A 19,247-nucleotide genomic window follows, 5' to 3' on the forward strand; every position below is an offset into this window, starting at 1 on the left:
AAATAAAATTATAATACACAAAATTATCATTGTAATAATTTAAGATATAGCAACCTTCTGTTATCGTAAACCATTAGTGGCAAAGTGAATTTTAGATATAAACTAAGATATGGAAGGAGTTATGTAGCGTGCAATGGGAGTGGCTGTACAGGAAGGCTCGCGCTGTCTCCCGTTGCTTCAGGTTTTTTACCATGATGCCATTTCAGACTCATGAACTTTTCCAGTAGCTAATTCCCAGACTCTGTAAAAGATTGCCATCCAAAATATGATGTGACTAAGGCTTAGCTTCATCAGGTTAAACTCACAGCAGTGGTATTTAATTTGCTGGTTCCGTTTAGGAGCTGAAACAAGGCCTGGCCAAAAGCTTTTATCGCTTGGTTTAGGAAAAGATGATGTGTCATGGCTTCTTATAGACCTTTATATTATGCATTCCTTTCTAGTTTTCGTTGGTCTCTATTTTTAAGTCTTCATGAAATCAAAAAGTATACTCCTAAATATGTCTCTCTATATATTTGTACACAAGTAAACTACGGAGAATAAAGTCCTTTAGCAAGATTGATATTCTCTGCTCGTTTTGTTAAACATAGGCAATAACCAGTAAGTTAATTCCACCTGATGCTTAACAGAAATAAACTTTTGTAAGGAGAAAGTTTAGAGAACAGAGATATCATCATTGAGAAAGAAGGGTTCTCACTTATTGGAGATTTTCCTAACTACTAGGGAAATAATCAGTTCAGGAAAATTTTTACATAGACGTTTCAAATGCATTTTAGTTTTCAAAAAGTGCAATGATCTTTCTTGGTTGAGAATGGATGTCAGTTGTTTAAGAAAAAGAATTAAAATGTTCCTGCATGTATTTTAGGTATTGTAATAACAACTGAGGCTGACTGCTTTCTCCTTCAGGAAGCTTATACTGGGTCAAATCAGTGCAGGACAAAGTACAAGCTTCAAAGTTGGGAACCTGTCAACACAGAATGCATTGCTACAAGTTGCACATGAATTGTAGGGCTCTGCATATGGAGTTTGCACTTACAAATCTCTTTGAACTCTGCCTTACTTTGCAGAAAGACTGCAATCTGTTCATATAAATATTCTACAAGGTTTGGACATGAGTACCTTCTGAAAAAACTGTCCTCTTTAGTGACAGCTGATGAGTATAGGCCTATGCAGGACAGGTGGATTCTTAAAGTCCAACGCTGTTCAGCATTTGAAGCTATCTTGCTTTCTTCCACCCTCTTTCAACCACAACTGCTCTCTCTGCTGTTCTGTCCTGCCTCTCAGCAGGAAGCTTCCTACCAGGTAGCAGCCAATGTAGTGTTGGCTGCTGGCTGGCCAATTTCCATCAGCTTCAGTAGGGAGTGACAGTGCGGACTGCACATATCCACTGCGTAACACCAAAGGACTGGATAAACATCTTCTGCTTATCTCCCCTTGCCTCCCACGTTTGAGATTCTTATTTAAAATAATACTTAATTTGTATCAGAAAAATAGGTGTAATAAATACATTTATAAAAAATGTATTTAACGCTTTCTTTTTCTTACTCTTCAAACCACGGAAAATTTCAAACATCCCAAAAATGTCAACCTCATATTAACAGAAAGGCAACTAAGAGCTCATCACACGATGCCTGTGTTCTACTAAAATGATAAAGCAGGGAAGAGGCCAGGTAGACCAACTTAGAGAATTTCATTAGAAATAAAGAAACATTCTATGTAAAATTAGTTATATATTAGAATTAATATAAACTGATTAACTATTAACAGTATGTTACATTATATTTGCTATATACATTGTATTAATATTATCAACATACGACAGATTCTATATAACAAAGATTATATAGAGAATACATTTTACATATAACATTTACTTTACATAGTATATAAAACTTACTATGCATATTACATTGTTATAACTGTATACAGTGAAACAAGATAAATGAAGAGTCTACCTGACAAGAGAGGATTAAACCAGCTGAGTTGCTTTGTCCTTCAAAGTTAAGGCTGAAAGATAATGCAACGGTTCTTTAGTCAGAGAGGTGAAAGAACAGAAAATAATTTTGAAACTAAAGAAAAATGGTAGCACTGCAGGTATAACCACCCTTGAATAAATTCTGGCTGATAATTAGAACAAATTTTCTAATCATTGGAGAAGCAAGGTTTTGAAGGAAATGTTCCAACAAGAGTAGTGAGGACTAGAGTCCTAAGTTTTTAGGAAGAGCTTGGTGAGCTTGTAGAAAGCTTTTTGTGTGGCCACTGGAAGCTAAGGGACTCAGGAGTCGGATCCTTCTCACTCACATACCAATGTTTATAGAATCATCATACAGAATCTTTTCCAAAATTCGTCTACGTGCAGTGCTTCAAACACTGCAATGCAAGGTTTGTAGTTAAATATAAAGTGTAATGCAGCTCTGATATGTATTACGGGCTTTATGTTCTCTATGATCTTTAGTTACTAGGATAATTTGACTCTCTTTAAACATGATCATGAAACTAGCAAATAGCTTATTAGCAAATGCCTGTTATTCTTTTCCAGTAATGATCGTTATTCTGAGGAAATGATCTTGCTCCATTTATTTCTCATGATGTATCAGCAAGGACAGAAATACACTGCTAGAGAAAACATTTGTAAAAAGTATATGTATTCAGCAGCTCCTGAAAACAACATGTATCTGAAAATTCAAATTGGATTGTTGCTGTATTGATACGCTCTGCAACCACACCATTTAGTCTTGCCACCGTCCAGAGATATATGCTATCATGCACGCACAGAATATTGTGAATTTTATCAAGAACTGCAAGCAGTATATTTCAACAAATTGTAAAATCACTAGTGTCACAAGAATCTTGCCATTCCTTGCTTACCTTATTTGGTGAGACCACTTTTCCTGCTTAGGAAAAAAATTACTATATATTCAGTCACTGGATCTGAAAAGCAACTGTAGATCAGCAAACATTTGTCTGAGCTAGCTAGTCTGAGATGACATGCAGTTGGTCCTCCCCCTGGCCCTCTAGCGGACAAGAAGTGATTGCTATGAACCAAAATATTATTGTCTGTTCTCATCCGAACTGACACATTTATAGCTGCAGGAAAACCAACCTACTGCTCTGAAACAATTTTTTACTTTTTGATGCTTCAGCTTCACTCTGTATGTCTCCGCAGCTACTTGCAAGGCAAGCTTGTTTTGCAAGAGATATAACATCAGGACACAGATAGCAGTTCAAACTTTGCTGTATGTTTCCACATTATGTAACTGTAAATCCCTTTATGCAGTGTTATATTTTAAAATTTGGTATGGCTTTGTGTAGGGCAGTTATGCATATTATTTGTTTTATTTCTGGAAATCATAAGAAATTGATTTAGTTAGCTGCTGCTGAATGAGTTTCAGGGGTGAGAACACAGCAGAAAATTGTGCAACTCCAACTTTCTCCTTATCTATTTATTCTGTTTTCATGTTCAACTTACATCATAATTTTTATACTGCAAATTGAACTTTTTCCACACAGCATGCCTCATTCATTCCATATCTAACAATCTCTCTTTACTCAGGATCTCCCACTAAGCAATCGGTTCACAACACCTTCTCAGTGACAACCTTAATCTAACATACAACATTTTAGTAGCCTTCTAGATCATTACACAACATTCAGAAATTTGTCACTGAATTGGCTATAATGATGCTCAGTGGTTTTTTTTGTTTGTTCCCCCCCTTGGCAGTTACAGATAATTTAGAATTCACAGCAGGCTTTCTTCAGCAGAAGATCCTATTTTTCAGCAAGTCTTTAGAACCAAAGGGTCTTTCCTGCACTTTGGCACACACAAACCAAAATCCAGATATTTAGCAGGTACATACATAAACCGTAACCCTGCCACATTTCATCGTTCTGAAACAGACACCAGTTCTTTGGGGGACAAACGCAACAGATGGCTCCCTTTCATTTCCCTTATCCAAGATGGCTATAGAGCATGCTGTAGCTGCCCTCAGTTATGATGGCTATCATTAAATTTTATGGACTTCCTGCCCAGAAAAAGGATGGCCACCGAGGTAGCATCTTGCTGCCCTTGCCTAACATGGCTGCCAAAGCTCACTACCTCTTTTGGTGGTGTGGCCAGCAGTGGCTTGCAGAAAAGATGTATGTGCGTACACATCCTCCGTACTCCTGCTGAGCAGAGTATAGTGGTTGACTGCTCCATACTGAACTCTCTTCATCCTCCTGTTGCTTTCCACTGTTTGAAGATGGACACTTTTTGATAAGTATCAAATACCTCATAAAATACTCGTATTATAGTTTGTTTCCCCAATTCAGAATGCAACCACTTTCTGTATTTTTAATTTAAGTCTATGAGTCAGCCTCTAGTAACTTTTGAACTCATTAGCCAATTTGAAATAGGATTTAAAAAGTCTGAGAGAACTAAGTCCATCCAACTTCTCCGAAAGCTGGCACTCACACAGAAGAGGAGGGCTCGAATTAGGCCCCTTGATGAAAGCAGGCAGAACTCTGTTTGCTGAGCCACTTGGCAGCGCCCAGAAGTACTAGGCAGCTGGCACATGCCACTGTTTGCCCCTTGGGATTGTCGTAATGGGATTTCTCCAGGGGATAGAGGGAGAAAGGTTCAGGATACCATTACACGGATAGCACAGGCTTAAAAGACGCTTAAATGTGGGGTATTAGTTTGTTCTACTGGTCACAGAAAACCTTGAGAAAGATATTGTACAGACAATACAGTATGAAATATGTTTGAGTCTCATTAATATCTAAAAAATAGTACTTACAGAGAACATCAGTAACTAATATCCCTCTTAGTTCTCTTGATTCTCTTACTCCCTATAAATGCTAATGCTGCTTCTTCATCTTGGATTTGACTTTCAAACTCCTTTCTCAATTAAACATGCATACACAAATATGAGAAATGCTCTCATAAACATTCTTTTCATTCCAACACCTGTTAGAAGCATTTGTTCCCTCTACTTCTTACTCCTTTCCAATTCCAAAATGTTCTCAATTATTTCTGCTTTCGCAGCTCTTTCCCTCAAGTTTAACTCCTGGTAGACTTTTATTTCCCCATTTCCCCATCTTCTTGTTACGTTCCTTTCCTCTTTTTGATTAATTACGACAGCCTGTATGCTATAAACAACAGACATATCAAATTTCCATTTACATAAAAGAGTAAATTAGAAATATAGTTGTAACAATAGTAAAATCTTACAAACAAGCTGATGGAAGCTATAAGGTGGTGTATCATATACATACACCATCTGTAGAATTAAAAACTACAGATATACAACCCTAAAGCTTCCATATACTAGTCTGTTTTTGTTCTCAAAAATAAAACTTGTGTCTCATTTTGGATTTCATCTCCTTGCTTCAAACACAGATACACAAACATGTTTTTGCTGTTGCTTTTTTCTTGGGATCATTAGAAGAAAAATAGAAAACTAGGCTGCAATGAATCCAATCCTACACCCTCAATAATAAGAGTTAAAAAAAAAAAGGTTAAAAAAAATGACCCCAAGATTTTACCGTGCTATAACTAATAACACAGTAATCATTCTTTCTCTTAGGCACTTCACTGCCTTACTTCAACTGCTATGTATTTCTCTCCTATATTGCTGGCTAAACTGCCTGGCACGGCTCCACTTCTTTCCTCCACGGCTGCCTGGCCTTCCTGGCATCACAAAACCCTCCCATCTCCCTAATCCCAACACCTTGTCACAGGGTAATTATAGTGCTGGCGCAACCCCAGCATCTATCCTATATCAAACAATCTCTGCTTGTTTGCTTTATAGGGACTGACTGACTTAAAAATGAATTTGGACTGGAGAGACCTGTTCTGCACTAGCCTACTGTATGACCTTGAAAAAGTAACACCCTTTCCTCAATCTCTATAAAACGGGGATAACTATGGCCTTGTGCGATGCTCCCTGAACAGCTGAAGGAGAACACTGGGCCAGCGAACCCCACCTCCATCCTCCCCTGACCTTTTTGTCGCTCTGCCTTGGGCCTGCAGCAACCGCTTCAAGGGGTCCACCCCAGCTGCCAAATCGTTACCAGAGCCAGCAAAACACAGCCAGCCTCTCCGTCACACGACATTCCCAAATTTCACACCTAGGATCACAAAATGGCATGAAAAATGAAAGGAAGGCGGAAGGTGTTGGGGAGCACCCTGAATAAACAAGATATTGGAGACAGTGCAGAAACCCTGCTCTGCCTTGGGGTACCCTCATCTTAAGGAGGGCAAGCCCCCACCTCAGGATGAACCCCTCACCTCAGGGCAGGGGAACCCCCACCTCAGGGCGAGCCCCCTGCTCCTTCCCACCCAGGGGGGCGCACCCACCCTGTAGCAGAAGGAGATGGTGCCTACCCTGGGGGCTCACTCACCTCAGCGACATGCCCCCGCTCCCACCTCATAACCGTGCCCTTTCTGCGCAGCCCTTTTCCCCCTTCAGAGCCCCCGAGCCCCTCACAGCCCTGCGTGCAGCCCCTCACAGGAGACTCCCTCACAGAACCTCCTCCCACAGGAGACTCCCTCACACGACGTCCCCTCCCCGCTCCCCCCGCGCCCTGCAGAGGGCAGCAGCGGCCCCAGGGCGGCAGCGGCGGCTTCACGGGGCCGCAAGGCGGCTGCGCGGCTCCCTCCCACCCCCGGCGCCTGCGCAGCCTCCCGCGCGGAGGCTGGGGGCGGCCTCCTCGCCTCGCCTCGCCTCCGGTCAGGCCCCGCCGAGGCCGGCTCCTCCCTCCGCCTGCCCTCCCCCCCCCCTCCCCGACCCCAGCCCCTCCCCGGCTGCCGCACCGGGTAGGTTTCCAGTCACTATGGCGGCCGCTGTGCTGAAGGTAAGGGAGGGAGACCGAGTCCCCCCCCCTCCCCCCGGGCCGACCCGAGCCTCCCTCGGGGCCGGGCACCGCTAGGCCGGGGACGGGGTGGGGGGGGGGGTGAGGAGGAGGAAGGGGGGCGCCGGGCGAGGGCCGCGTCTGACCCGGTTTGTTTTCGCCTCCGCAGGTCGGAGGAAAGTTTTCGCGGCCGGCGGTCGCCTGAGAGGCAGAGCTACCGAGCGGGAGGCGCCCGGGCCCGGCCGCCAGGCCTCTCCCGCCGCCGCCGGGCGGAGAAGCGTGAGGGGCCGAGGGGCGGCCCCCCCCCGATGCGCAGCCACCTGCGGAGGGGCTGAGAGGAGCGGAGCTGCGGCCGCCTTTTCCTCCTCTTCATCCTCCTCCTCCTCGTCCTCCTCCTCTCCCCGAGCAGGGGGCTCCTGGCCGGGACCCTCCGCTCGCCGCCCGGAGGGAGCCTGCCCCGCGCCCAGCCCCGCTGGCAGCAACCTGTCAGCCTGCTCCTAGGCCGGCCCCGGAGGAGCCTGCCCCCGCCTCGGCTTGTCCCCGAGAGAAGCAGTTTGCAGCCCTCTCCATGCCTTATCAAGTTCCTTATCTGAGTGGCTGCGAGGAACTGTAGAGCAGTTCGGCTTTATCAGGGGTAGGGGAGGAAAACAGCGTAGCTCCTAAATCGAGGACCATCTATTCTGCTTTGTTTTAATACGTGAAGATGATGAAATGCGGCTTGCCCTGTGAGGTGACTAGATCCCTGTTGTGGAGTGAGGGCTTTGTGGTCACCTTCCAACTCCTCACCTGTGTGCTTTGAGAGAGGACGTTAATCCTTTTCCCCCTTCCCTAAACCTTTCTTTGCTTCCATGTTACGTGGGTCAGAATTTTGGTCAGTGTTGTTTACGGAAGGGGGAAAAAAAAGAAGGCAGTTGAGGTCCCAAACAAAAGTATTTGTATGACTCATCTACTTGGATTTGAGACATCCTATCCTTCTTTCAAGGAGCCTTTGCTTCTCTTTGAAGGAATCAGATGCTTGTTCCTATTCTTCCAGAGGAGGATGGATTGAAAGTTGTGCATTTTAGACTTTTTCTGGGCCACTGCTGATGTCGTTAAAAGACATAATGGGGCTTTTTCACTGGATTATTGCCAGAATTAGTTTACACACTGAAACAATGAGTTGTTAGGCCTCTCATACGTGATAATGTTTGTCGTGCTTTAATGTAAAGTTGCTGTGGAGGTTCGGCTTAAAAATCGTGGAGGACAGTCTGCATCGGAAGAGGTTCTCTTCATCTCTGGTTGGTGTGGCAACCCCAATCTGTCCTCGATGCCTTCAGCCTTGGCCATCTTCACTTGCCGCCCGAACTCTCATCCGTTTCAGGAGCGTCATGTCTACCTGGACGAGCCTGTCAAGATTGGCCGCTCAGTGGCTCGCTGCAGGCCAGCTCAGAATAATGCAACTTTTGACTGTAAGGTGCTGTCCAGGAACCATGCTCTTGTCTGGTTTGATCACAAGACAGGCAAGGTAAGACGTTTTGTTTTCTTTATTTAAAAATAGTGACCTTCACGCTTATTTAACAAGACCCTGTGTGTTGCGGGTCACTTTAGTTTCACTGTAATAAGTATGGTTACATGTGGAAGGAGTAAGATTTGTGTTAAAGTGATTAATTCTCAGGTAAGTTGGTAATTTCTTACTGTGTGGAAACTTTACCTATTGTTAAAAGTACATAAAAAAGCAGTTGAAGATAAGTGATGAATTTGCATGCTTATTGTTCATTGCTGAGAGTAAGTGATTTTGAGGTGATTAATAATTATAAATCTGAAAGCATAGGATTGTATGAAGGAAGTGGCATAACAGTATTTTTTTTCCTCAAACGCTGAGAAATTATTCACAGAGCACGTAAATAAATCTCATCATGAGGAGCCATCAAAAAGCTGGTTTTAAAAAATGCTGGGTTTGCGTGCCACTCTTCCTACTTGTCATTTTGAAATTGTGTATAATGTGTTTTGTTTGGGTCTGATAGAAGGCTTGTTATGTCAGCAGGAATGTAGCAAATGGCATACAAAGTATTTTCTCAATGATAGTGAAAACGATATTAAAATATGCCTGTGTTTTATTAACCCATCACTGTTTATCTCAAAAAGACAGTGGATATCTTGTTAAGTGAAATTTAGGGGCTTTGCAGTGCATGTTTTGTCCACTAGGGATTGAACTGGGACAAGTAAAGCCATTTTACTTAATGTCTGTCAAGTTAATTTTAAATTTCCAACAAGAAATGAAAAAAGTGCAGATTACAGTTGCTCAGCACAGTATTTTTGAAAATGTATTGATATTCCACCCTAGAACTTCATCTGCTATAAATTAGCTCTTTTTTTTTTTTTTTAGATTCCCTGCATGCCCTTCTGTGAAATGTGGTCAGTGTAGCTCTCGATTTTGAGAATAATATGGTCTGTAGTTAATGCAGTATTTCTTAGTAGTATGACACAGCATGAAGAATTGTAGAATGCAGTCAAAGTTCTTAAACCTTCCATTGTTAACTATCCCATGTTATGCAATACTTGGGCATGATGGGACAAGACAAGCATTTAATTTATTAAGGCTGGGTTATGGCTTGGCTTTCAAGTTACCTGCGTGTAATTGTGCAAACTGCTATCTGTGTGTTTCATTAAAAATGTTGTTTTGGCTCTCTAGTGTATATAATGTGTGTTCTTGGACACTTAGAAAACAACTTACATGCAGGAAATATTGCTATTTTTAGTTTAAGCTTAATTTTTAACCTTTGACTCAATAAAGTGTTCCAGTTTATTGTACTGTTTTTAAATTCAAAAGCATTGTACGTACAGCTTTTTATTAACATTTCTCATGATTTATAAACATTTTAAGACCCTCATATACCCTGTGATAGCTATACATTATTTAGCCATATTAAAGAAGGTTTAATTTGATAAAGCATTGGGTGGTGAGCAAGTCTGCTAATAGAGGAGTTTAAAAGAGTCAGCTGGTTTTTAGTTCTGTTTTTAAATGTTTACTTAGCTTGGCTTTTCTAATACATGTCAAAAAAATTATATATGATTATTCCTTTTATCTAGCTGATCTAAAATAGTAACTTAGTAGTGAATAAGTAGTAAATAAGATAGTAATGTGGTATTTCTTGAAATACTGTCGTGCGATGAGTTGATGGGGATCCTGATGATAATTGCCCATGTGAGTATCTTGATCAGCAGCCATAATGATCAACTGAGGAGAGTGGGTTTTGGGTGATGTGTAGGAATACGTTACTATAAATTTTATACGTAGTACTGTAAAAAGTGTAAAGCAGGATGTAGAATTTTGGTTTCTGTGTTTGTTTCATTACTAATATCATCTGATTTTTGGATCTGGCTGAGTATCTGAATGGTAAATTTTGGGAAGATTGATAGTTGAAGGAGAGGAGAAAATGCATCTTAAGAGATAATACATACAAGCTGTTGGGAAAAGGCAGGTAGATGAGCTGTTGGTAAATAGTCTTAATCTTGTATCACAAAAGTGATTTTAAAAAATTATGTGGTGTTTTAAAAGAATAAACAAAACCCTAAAATTATACCAGAATATTTGCATGTGAGAACGTTTATTATCATTGTTTACAGAACTTCAAATAAGTACGTCTCATCTAGGAATATGTCATTATCCTATCAGTGACGTATATTTAAACCTACATAAATTATTTTTTCCACAGTATTCGTTAACGTTTCTTAGGAGCTTATGTATAGGACTTTTACCAACACTGTTTCTTATGAAAGATAAAGGACCTTGAAATGTTAACTTTGTTACTAAGAGGAATCTTTGAATAATTCAAAATAGTTCATGAATCATCTGGGGCTATGCTTTGAAAAGTTGTGTACTTCAATGGCAATACCAGTTTCCAGTATTCCCAGTCCATCCTCTTTGCTGCCTCTTGAACTGTCTTTCAGTTGTACTCTAATATTTTTTTTTCCTTGAGGGTTTGAAGTTTTGTTTGTTTTTATTTTAGTGAATCATGTGAGTGATCCTGTTTGCTACGTAGCCTGTAAACAATAGCATCAGCATAATCAGGAGGGAAGGGTGGAAAGTGGGGAGAGGGAACATCAGTAAATATTGGTGAGGGAACTATTAAACAATTTTTTTTGAGGCAGGGATATGCTTAAGCTGAAGTGAATCACATAAATACACCAAGTTGAAGATGATATGTTATTCTGGGTTGAGACAGGTGAATATTGACCTTGTATAAAGACACTCTAACTATGCATGGGAAAAGCTGACTGCCCAAAGGAGATAATGTCTGTGTAACGCTGGCATTATTAATGATAAAAGCAGGATGAGTCTTCAAGATCACAAGTAAATAGCAATTAAAAGCAGATGTTTAAAGTTACATTTCTTTTTTAAAATGTTTTTGAGCACATGTAAACCTTTTGAGCATGTAAACCTGAAAAAGTAATGGTGGAAGCAGTGGAGGGGGAAACCTGTACTCGTTTTATTTCTGTGCTTAGTAGAATATTTATAGAAAAACAGCGCAATGTCTCCATTTGCTTGTGTTTATAGAAACAGTGCAATGTATCCTTTTGCTTTTTGTGGATTTTTCAGATATCAGTAACATGAGAAGCTTATGCTTAGAATTGATTTTGATATTTTTTGGGGGGGAGAGTAATTACATGTGGATCTTTTTAAGAGAGGCCTGTAGAAATGAGTCACTAGATATGTAGGAAGTGGATGTTGTGCTGAACAAGGAGTGTTCCAAAATGTGTGAATCAAAGCAAAAGAAAGTGTGCTATACTTCAGAAAATCTAAATGTGCTCCTTCAGCTTCTATCACTGCAAATGGACAGGAACGATGTAAAAGCTGTTTAATTGGAATAGTATTAAACCTGAGTTGTTCTCTTGTTTTGTTTTGTTTTTTAAAAAAGCAAGTTAAAAAGCCTTCATAATTTGTGTGTGACTTCTCCCAGGCTGAAATGCTTCTGGCAGATGGGAAAGAAGCTTTTGGTACAAACCTGAAGTTTCCAGCCGATATTCAGACTTTCAGAAAAGAACTTCTCGGAGTTAATCCAGTGCCTGAGGTAGATTGTTGCGAGTGGCTTTTATAACAGAGAATTCAGCTGTGTGAGAAGTAAAGTATTGTCTTAGACCAAAAGGACTACAAATTACTGGTCATTTTTAACAACTGAAAAAATCTGTAGGCACAAGCTTCCATGTTAGGGTGGCAGTTAATACTACTGTTTTCATTTAAGTCAGTGTGGGTACGAATTGAGTTGAACAGGCTCATGTTATCTTGGTTACAGAAATGCTAATTAGTAGATTAAAAGCCAAATAGTCGACATGATAGCAGATGAAGTTTATTAAGGCTGTACTTCATGGCTTCTAGCCTTAAATTATGTGGGATAAAAGAATGTTAAAGAATGTTCCCTGCAGGGAGCACCCTCTTCAAACAAAACAACAAAAAAACAACCTCAGAGATACAGCCAGGGAACTACAGGCTGGACAGATTTGTGTTGGTCCCTGGGAAAATCTTGGAACAAGTTTTGGAACACATTTTTGGCCACGTGAAGAAGGTGATTTGGTAAAAGTCAGCATGGATTCAGCAGGGAGAAATCATCTCTGGTGAGTGTGGTTGCCTTTTATGAATAATTCACTACATTTGTGTGCAGGGGAAAGCAGCACACACTATTACTTTGTCAAAAGCCCTGCTGAAGACAGTGTTTTCCGTGGCAGTCTTCTGTCCCAGGTAGGGCATTGCGGACTGGATGGCTAAACAAGTAGATGATTTAAAAACAAAGAAACAGCTGGTTGGAGGATGAAGCTCAGGGAGTAGTGGTTAATAGGTGGTACTCCACCTGAATGTTGGTAATGAGCAGAATGCTACAGGAGTCTGTACTGTGACCCCTTGTATTTAACATCTTTATCGATGGCCTGAGGGAGGTACTGGAGTGCACTCTCTGAGGCAGGGTCACTAAGTGGATACGCTTGAGGACAGGGCTGCCATCCAGAGGGACGTCGCCTTGCGGAAGGAAACCTCAGGAGCCCAAACAGGGACAAACATGAAGTTCTGCGCCTGGGAAGGAGGAACCCCATGCAGTTCTCCTAGCCAGGGATAGACTGCCTGGTGAGCAGCTGTGCTGGAAGGACTTGGATGGGTCCTGGTGGGCACAGCAGGCCGAACAGGATCAAGTAGCGTGCCTAAGTAGCAAAGAAGGCTGAGAACGTGTTGGGCTGTAAGAGGAGCACAGCCAACGATTATCCGCCTCAACACTTTGTTATGCCATGTCTAAGGTACTACATGCAATTTGGACCAACAATATAAGAAACACATTGGTAAACGGGAGTCAGAAGATTAGTTGCTCTTTTTTCTTGCTGTATTATACAAGGGATAAACATATTTTGACTGTGGAAGGAAAAAAATATAAAAAGGAATTATGCTGTTCAAATAACATTACACGTTATGTTGTTTGGAGGTCAAGACTTCGAGAGGACTCGAGAACATGGGACACCTTCCTAGGACATGGTGTATGTTCAGAAGTGTTTGAGTAAATCTGTTTCACAGAACTTAGTGGGATATGAAAAATGGTATTTGGGGTTGCAGGATTTTCATGAGAGGTTATTTGTGCTGCCACCTATAGAGATACCTGTGTGATACTCTGGGCTGCTCGGTGCTGGTCTGTGTATCAAATGTTTAACTTCTCATGTATGAGTAGCATTTCTTTAGATAGGTAGCATATCTGATGTTTATTTTTCCTCTAATACCTCTTTTCATCATTGTTACAATTGTCTTTGAGAGCTGAATAGTGCTATCAGTATTTTCAGTGTTGCTCTGTGCTTGCAGGCTGCAGTGTCTGTTGAAGAGACACTTTATCTTCCAGACATTGATTGTTTATTCCAAGTGGCCTGGGAGACTGACCTGGGATCTTCCCTAATGCTCTGAGGTGAAATTTCAGTGCTTAGATGCTTTTAGTGAGAGGGTGAGATCAGCCAGCCTTGTACGGATACTTGTTAATATTTTTATGTAAGTGCCCCTCACCCTAAATGAACTATCCAATTTTATGCTGGTATAATTGTAAGTAGGATAGAGTAGGGAGTTATCAATTTCGGTAAATTTCACCAAAATGTTTCTGTTAGAAGCCATATAGAAGGTCAGCTGGCCATTTATAGCAGAGGTGAGCTGCTGCCGATAAGGATTTCCCTGCAGCGGTACCATCTAGAGCCACTGCTGCAGAGCTAATACTGTAATTCTTGGAGCTGATCCATTGCAGTCATGATGCATCTGTACTGAGCCAGGAACGCCAACACATTGATTAGGTTTTAAAAACAAACAAAAACCCCTTTTGTATTTGAAATGAATTTTTACAAACCTCAAATGAATTACGTTACTTAGCAGTAATGAAGGCCGGTAAACGTGTTTCCCTTAGGCCTCGGATGCCGTGGTTTGCATTTGCTCCTGGTTCTGTGCTTATAAATGTAAAACTTTGCTCCCTAATACACTTCTGTTATTTAAAATCTCTTAAACTTTTTTTCTCTGAAAAACTTCCACGCGTTATTCGCAGCAATCCATTGCTCTTTGGCAGGTAGATTTACATTACACTGGAGAAATACTTTTCATTTGGTTTTGTCCTCTCATTTTCTTAGTGAGTTTAAACAGTTTTGGTTGCTTCATTATCTAGTGAATGTAATTGAATTTGTGTCCTTTAAAGAGCTGTATGGGTTAGTAGTGTTTAGCTGAGTCAGTGTGCTGCTTTGAGTTGATTTCAGTCTGATCCGTCTAAAACTTTGCAAAATATGTAGACATTCATCAGCTGATTCATTGCGTTCTGTTTTTTGTAATTTCTTTTAATAGGTAGTGTAAAATGAAACTGGTGTGAACTTCGTTGTTTACAGACCAACCTGGCAAGTGAAAGGGAAGGAAGAATACTGTCTCCATCCCTAAAGCTAGCAATTTTACAGGCTATTGCTACTAAATTATATGATTGTTTGTTGTCTCTGGATTATTATTATTTTTTTTTGAGTCACATCAATAATTGCTTCCTGTTGATGTTACTAACTTGCTGAGTTTGGATTATCTAAGAACTCCAAGTTAAGTCTTACTGTGGCAATGCATTGATGTTCCCAACTTGTCTGTATTTCTAGGAATATTTCTTCATGTAGCAGAATTGATAGAAGAAGGCTTGCAGCATTGTCAGGTTCTTCTCCAGTATAGCCATGCCTTTTTTTCAGTCTGGTTTAGGAGTGGTAACCTCCGGCAGAAAGGTGGAGTGGGCTGCACCATCTTAAGCCCCCGCAAGATGTGTGCCAGAGACTCTGAACAGTTTCCTTTTTGAAAAGGAAAATAATTGTGCTGGACACTCAATCAGATACAATTTTGGTGTTACCTTGCAGCAGACACGCAGGTATGTGATTGAGTGATGTCTTAGAGTTCATTTCAGTCTCAAAAATAATGATGAACTTCCAGCAGGCTTGTGACAGAAAGTCCCAAATCCTGAATTAACGCTGTAGTTGAGGGGAAAAGCACAATAAACCGTAGCAGCAAACTTGCAACCATAAAAAGTAAATATTAAACGTACTGGGATTAGTCAAGAATAATTAAGGGCTTGAGGAATTTATAATATTTTTGCAAAAGTAAGTTATATACTAGTTAATGGTTCATTTCTGTATATTCTCATAATTACAGCTGTAATACGTCTTCCATAAAAAATAAAATTAATGCAAGGGCTTAAGGTAAAAAAGTTGTGGATGTTTGTGTATAGACTAGTAACCTTTTTAAAGGAAGGAGTAGAAATGCGTATGTTTCAAATCAAAGAAGAAAAATTTTGGTATGGGCCAAATAGATATTTGTACAGCACGTTCTTTTGAGGACATTTGGTACTGGCTGCTGCTATTTGCATATGCCATCGGTCTTGCCTGATACAGCATTTTATATTCTTAACTGGCACTTTTTCAGAGTTGTGCCTTTTCTGGATGTTGAGCAAGATTAAGTTTACCCATAGATTTTCTAAAACTTTGATATCTTTTTGATGGTGCAATATTAATGCTCTGTAAGAGGTTTTTGGTGGTTTATTTAACACTTTACTCCCTTCTCAAAAATAAAACAAAAGAGATTTTGATGACTTTGTCTTGTTTTCTATTATTAAATTGCTTTTCTTGAAGTGTTATACTTAACCATATAGGGTAGAAGCCAGATCTCCTGGTTTTGCAGAGCTGGGCTTTTAGCCTGTCTGCTTGTTTGCCTTTTAAATTTCTGGTGACCTTTCCAGTGATTTCTGGCACAATTAATTGGCCACTCTCTTCTTGTCTGGTTGCTGGCTATGATAGTTGAATGAACTGACAGGCAGTGGCATTGCAAATCAATGTTGATGGTATTATTACTTGCAATTTTATTCTAGCATTGCTGTTTTCTGTACTCAGACTTACCATTTCCAGGTGCTTGAAGACTCTGAAAGCTTTCAGGAGGCATAATGAATTATTTGAAATTCTTAACATTTTCAATTTTGTTTGCAGGGGAAAAAACAAAACAAAACCAAATGTTTATATTTGGATGTGAAATAATCCACTCTGCAGACAAAATGTTCTTCTAATCTTTGATCTAGATAGGTAATTGCAATCCCTTGTTATTTTCTTGCTGTTGTTATAGGGATTCCTTTTGCTGAATGTCAGGATTTTTAAGGCTATGTGGAGTCCATATTATCTCATATTATAAAGGAACAAACTATAAGTTTAAATATCTTTTTGTTTCTGTAAATTGCAGAGCTGTAAGTCATTATGTATAGCTAGGGTGGTATCTACTTGGAAGAAAGATGGAATGCTATGAACAAGGGCTGCCAAATTGCATGGTATGGATGGATTGTCACAGAATAAGTTAGATTGGTAGGCGCCTCTGGAAGTCACCTAGCCCGGTCCTCAGCTTCTCAGTAGGACTAATTAGGTTGCTTGTGGACTTGGGATAGAATTTTTGGGTACAGAATTAATCCTTAACGGCAACAACAAAATAAGTTTTTAAGGATGGGGTCAGGCATATCTGCTAGGTAGGCTGCCTGATGTTGCTATTGTCTTAAGCTGTATATGTTCTGAGGACCTAGAACTTTCAGTATGTGTATATATATGCATATATATATATATATATATATATATATATATATATATATAAATCTAGTATTATGAAATACCTAGAGTACTAATTTTATGTTGTAACACAGAATTCCCACCCAAATATGTCAGCTAGAAATTTTCTTAAAATGTACTTGACAGAAAAGAAGTACTAGATGAAAGACATGATGATGTTCCTAGTTCTTCCCCTAGTTCCATAGGGGTGGAAATAATTCAACACTTTCACTTATGGCTCTCAACCACCACTTCCTTTTTAAAAACTCAAAGGGGAAACTGGTTTTTTAAATCTTCCTCTTTGAGAACTTTTCCTAGACTGCATATTCCAGAGTTTGTAGGAGAAAGACAAGAATACAAATCATCATAGAAAAGGCATATCTGTTTTTGAAATCTATGTAGCTGGTTGACACTAGATAAAGCTACAATTGTGCTGTTTAGGCAGGGCTTTCGGTAGATATATAAATATTGTTTGTAACTATAAGTCAGTGATTTGGTCTGTGGACAGAGACCTTCCGAAGTAGTTAAAGGAGGAACTGATGGACTACTTTTATGGTAATATAGAAACGTGGTTATTTTTAGGCGCTTTGAATGCTCTTTACCATAGCTTCATCCTGATTTTTGGTTAAATTTATGAATCTGACTGTTAATTAGAAAATTAAAACACTCTTTGTTTTGGATAGGTTTTTAACCATCACATAAACAGAAGGGAAAACGTTTGCTGTTTTTTGTACATGAACAAATGCATTGCGTTGACATACACTGACAACTTTCAAAACTTGCTTTCTGTTTTGGAATCTGTGTCCAATCACTTTGCCACCTACTGAAGTCAGCGCAGGTTATACATGCATCCCGTCACAGGCTGTTGCTTTCAGAGAGTTTTAATGTAGATCTATCTACCCTTTAGCTTCAGGTTGAGTTAATGTGACCCCACGTTCCAGAAATGGGTTTGAGAGGTGTTAATTTGGTAAAAACATTGCACTAACACAGCCACCCTGATTTCTTTGAGCTACTCTGGGAGATCCAGATTGCCTTCCTGGGGGCTCTTTCAGTCATCCTTGTTCTGGGATTTTCCCTGCTTCATAGCAAGGTGTAAATGTGCCTGAAATTGAATGATCTTCTATGCAGATACAATGATAGGTGGGGTTATTTGCTCTCCCCTGGTTGATCAAATCAAAGTGCATTCAATTTTCTTCTTCCCTTTCCCACAAAGCTTTATTTTGAGTCTTCCCCGGGGTAGATGGTACTGGATGAGTTTGAGATGATGATGTAAGCTTTATGATCTAATATTAAAGAATCATGATGACTAGTCTTTCTTGTGAGATCTGTAACTTGTGCTCTTTGATGTATTTTATAGCTTAAACTTGCTGTGCACATCTTCCTTTATAATTGCAGTTTTGTTTCCAAAAGATTTACAAAAATAATTGCTTTTTAGTATCCTTTAAAAACCTTTAATGCAGATGTAGTTTTGTGTAATGTTAGGAGGGCTGTAATCTTGTTACATTATTTCAGTGACTGGATCTGTCTGCTGGTGTCATGCCTCAACCTAAATTAAGTCTAAAAAGTACGTTACATAATGATGCTTTAAATGTTGCTCTAGAAGGTTTTTACATAGGTGAGCAAAGCTGAACCAAAACTATGTATTGTCTCCTATCCAGTGCAAACATTGCAGTTAATAGAAAGATGTAAGAAATGGTAAGCGCTTACTAATACCTGTGGACATTTGGAAAAGTAATCCTTTTATTCCACTGTTGTACTCGTGCTGAGGTTTCCTAAGTATTCCTTCTTAATTCTACTTAATTGTTGACAGTGCTTAGAATTGGTAATTTGTATATTTTAGTGATCTAAAATTGAGGTCCATTATCTGCATCCGAAAGGAAGCTTTTGCCTGGTGATGTTTAATGAGGTCTTTGGTGTTAGCACTAAGGATACCTTTTCTGGTGCCATCAGGTTGAAGCTGTTTTTCCAAGGCACTCTGATTTCCTCTTTAGTACTAAAATTACAAGTTACTTGGCAATTAAAGAGTAAAGATCTGGTGAACTTCTCATTCTGTTTTGCTTTTTTTTAAGCTGTAATAAAACATGAGAAATTGCTTGATGCCATGTTAAAAAGTAAGAGAAAAAGGAAATGGAACAACTGACCTTCCAGATTTGAGGTGTTTACTTCATATTTCTTTTTTGACCAACCAAAACAAGCAAACAAAAAACCTCTTAGATTTTTTTTTCATTTGAAATTTCTAGTCCTCGACTGTGCAGGATACCACTGATAAAAGTTTGGTGGCTTAACAAGTGTCTTCATTCAAGAGTGGCTGCCTGTGTGTGAATGGTCACATCTATGAC

At 39.9% G+C, this 19,247-nt stretch overlaps 1 protein-coding gene across 1 annotated transcript in view; it reads left to right on the forward strand.

Annotated features, from left to right (window-relative positions):
- Positions 1-6,671: 6,671 nt before the first annotated feature.
- LOC121075758 (sarcolemma associated protein) overlaps positions 6,672-19,247 on the forward strand; it is an 84,906-nt gene continuing 72,330 nt past the window's right edge. Inside the window, 2 exon segments of the mRNA XM_040569327.1 lie at positions 6,672-6,834; positions 7,001-8,335. Of these exon segments, the coding sequence (XP_040425261.1) occupies positions 8,138-8,335 (198 nt within the window). The 5' untranslated portion in view covers positions 6,672-6,834; positions 7,001-8,137.

Source organism: Cygnus olor, chromosome 10, assembly GCF_009769625.2.
Source record: "Cygnus olor isolate bCygOlo1 chromosome 10, bCygOlo1.pri.v2, whole genome shotgun sequence".
NCBI lineage: Eukaryota > Metazoa > Chordata > Aves > Anseriformes > Anatidae > Cygnus > Cygnus olor.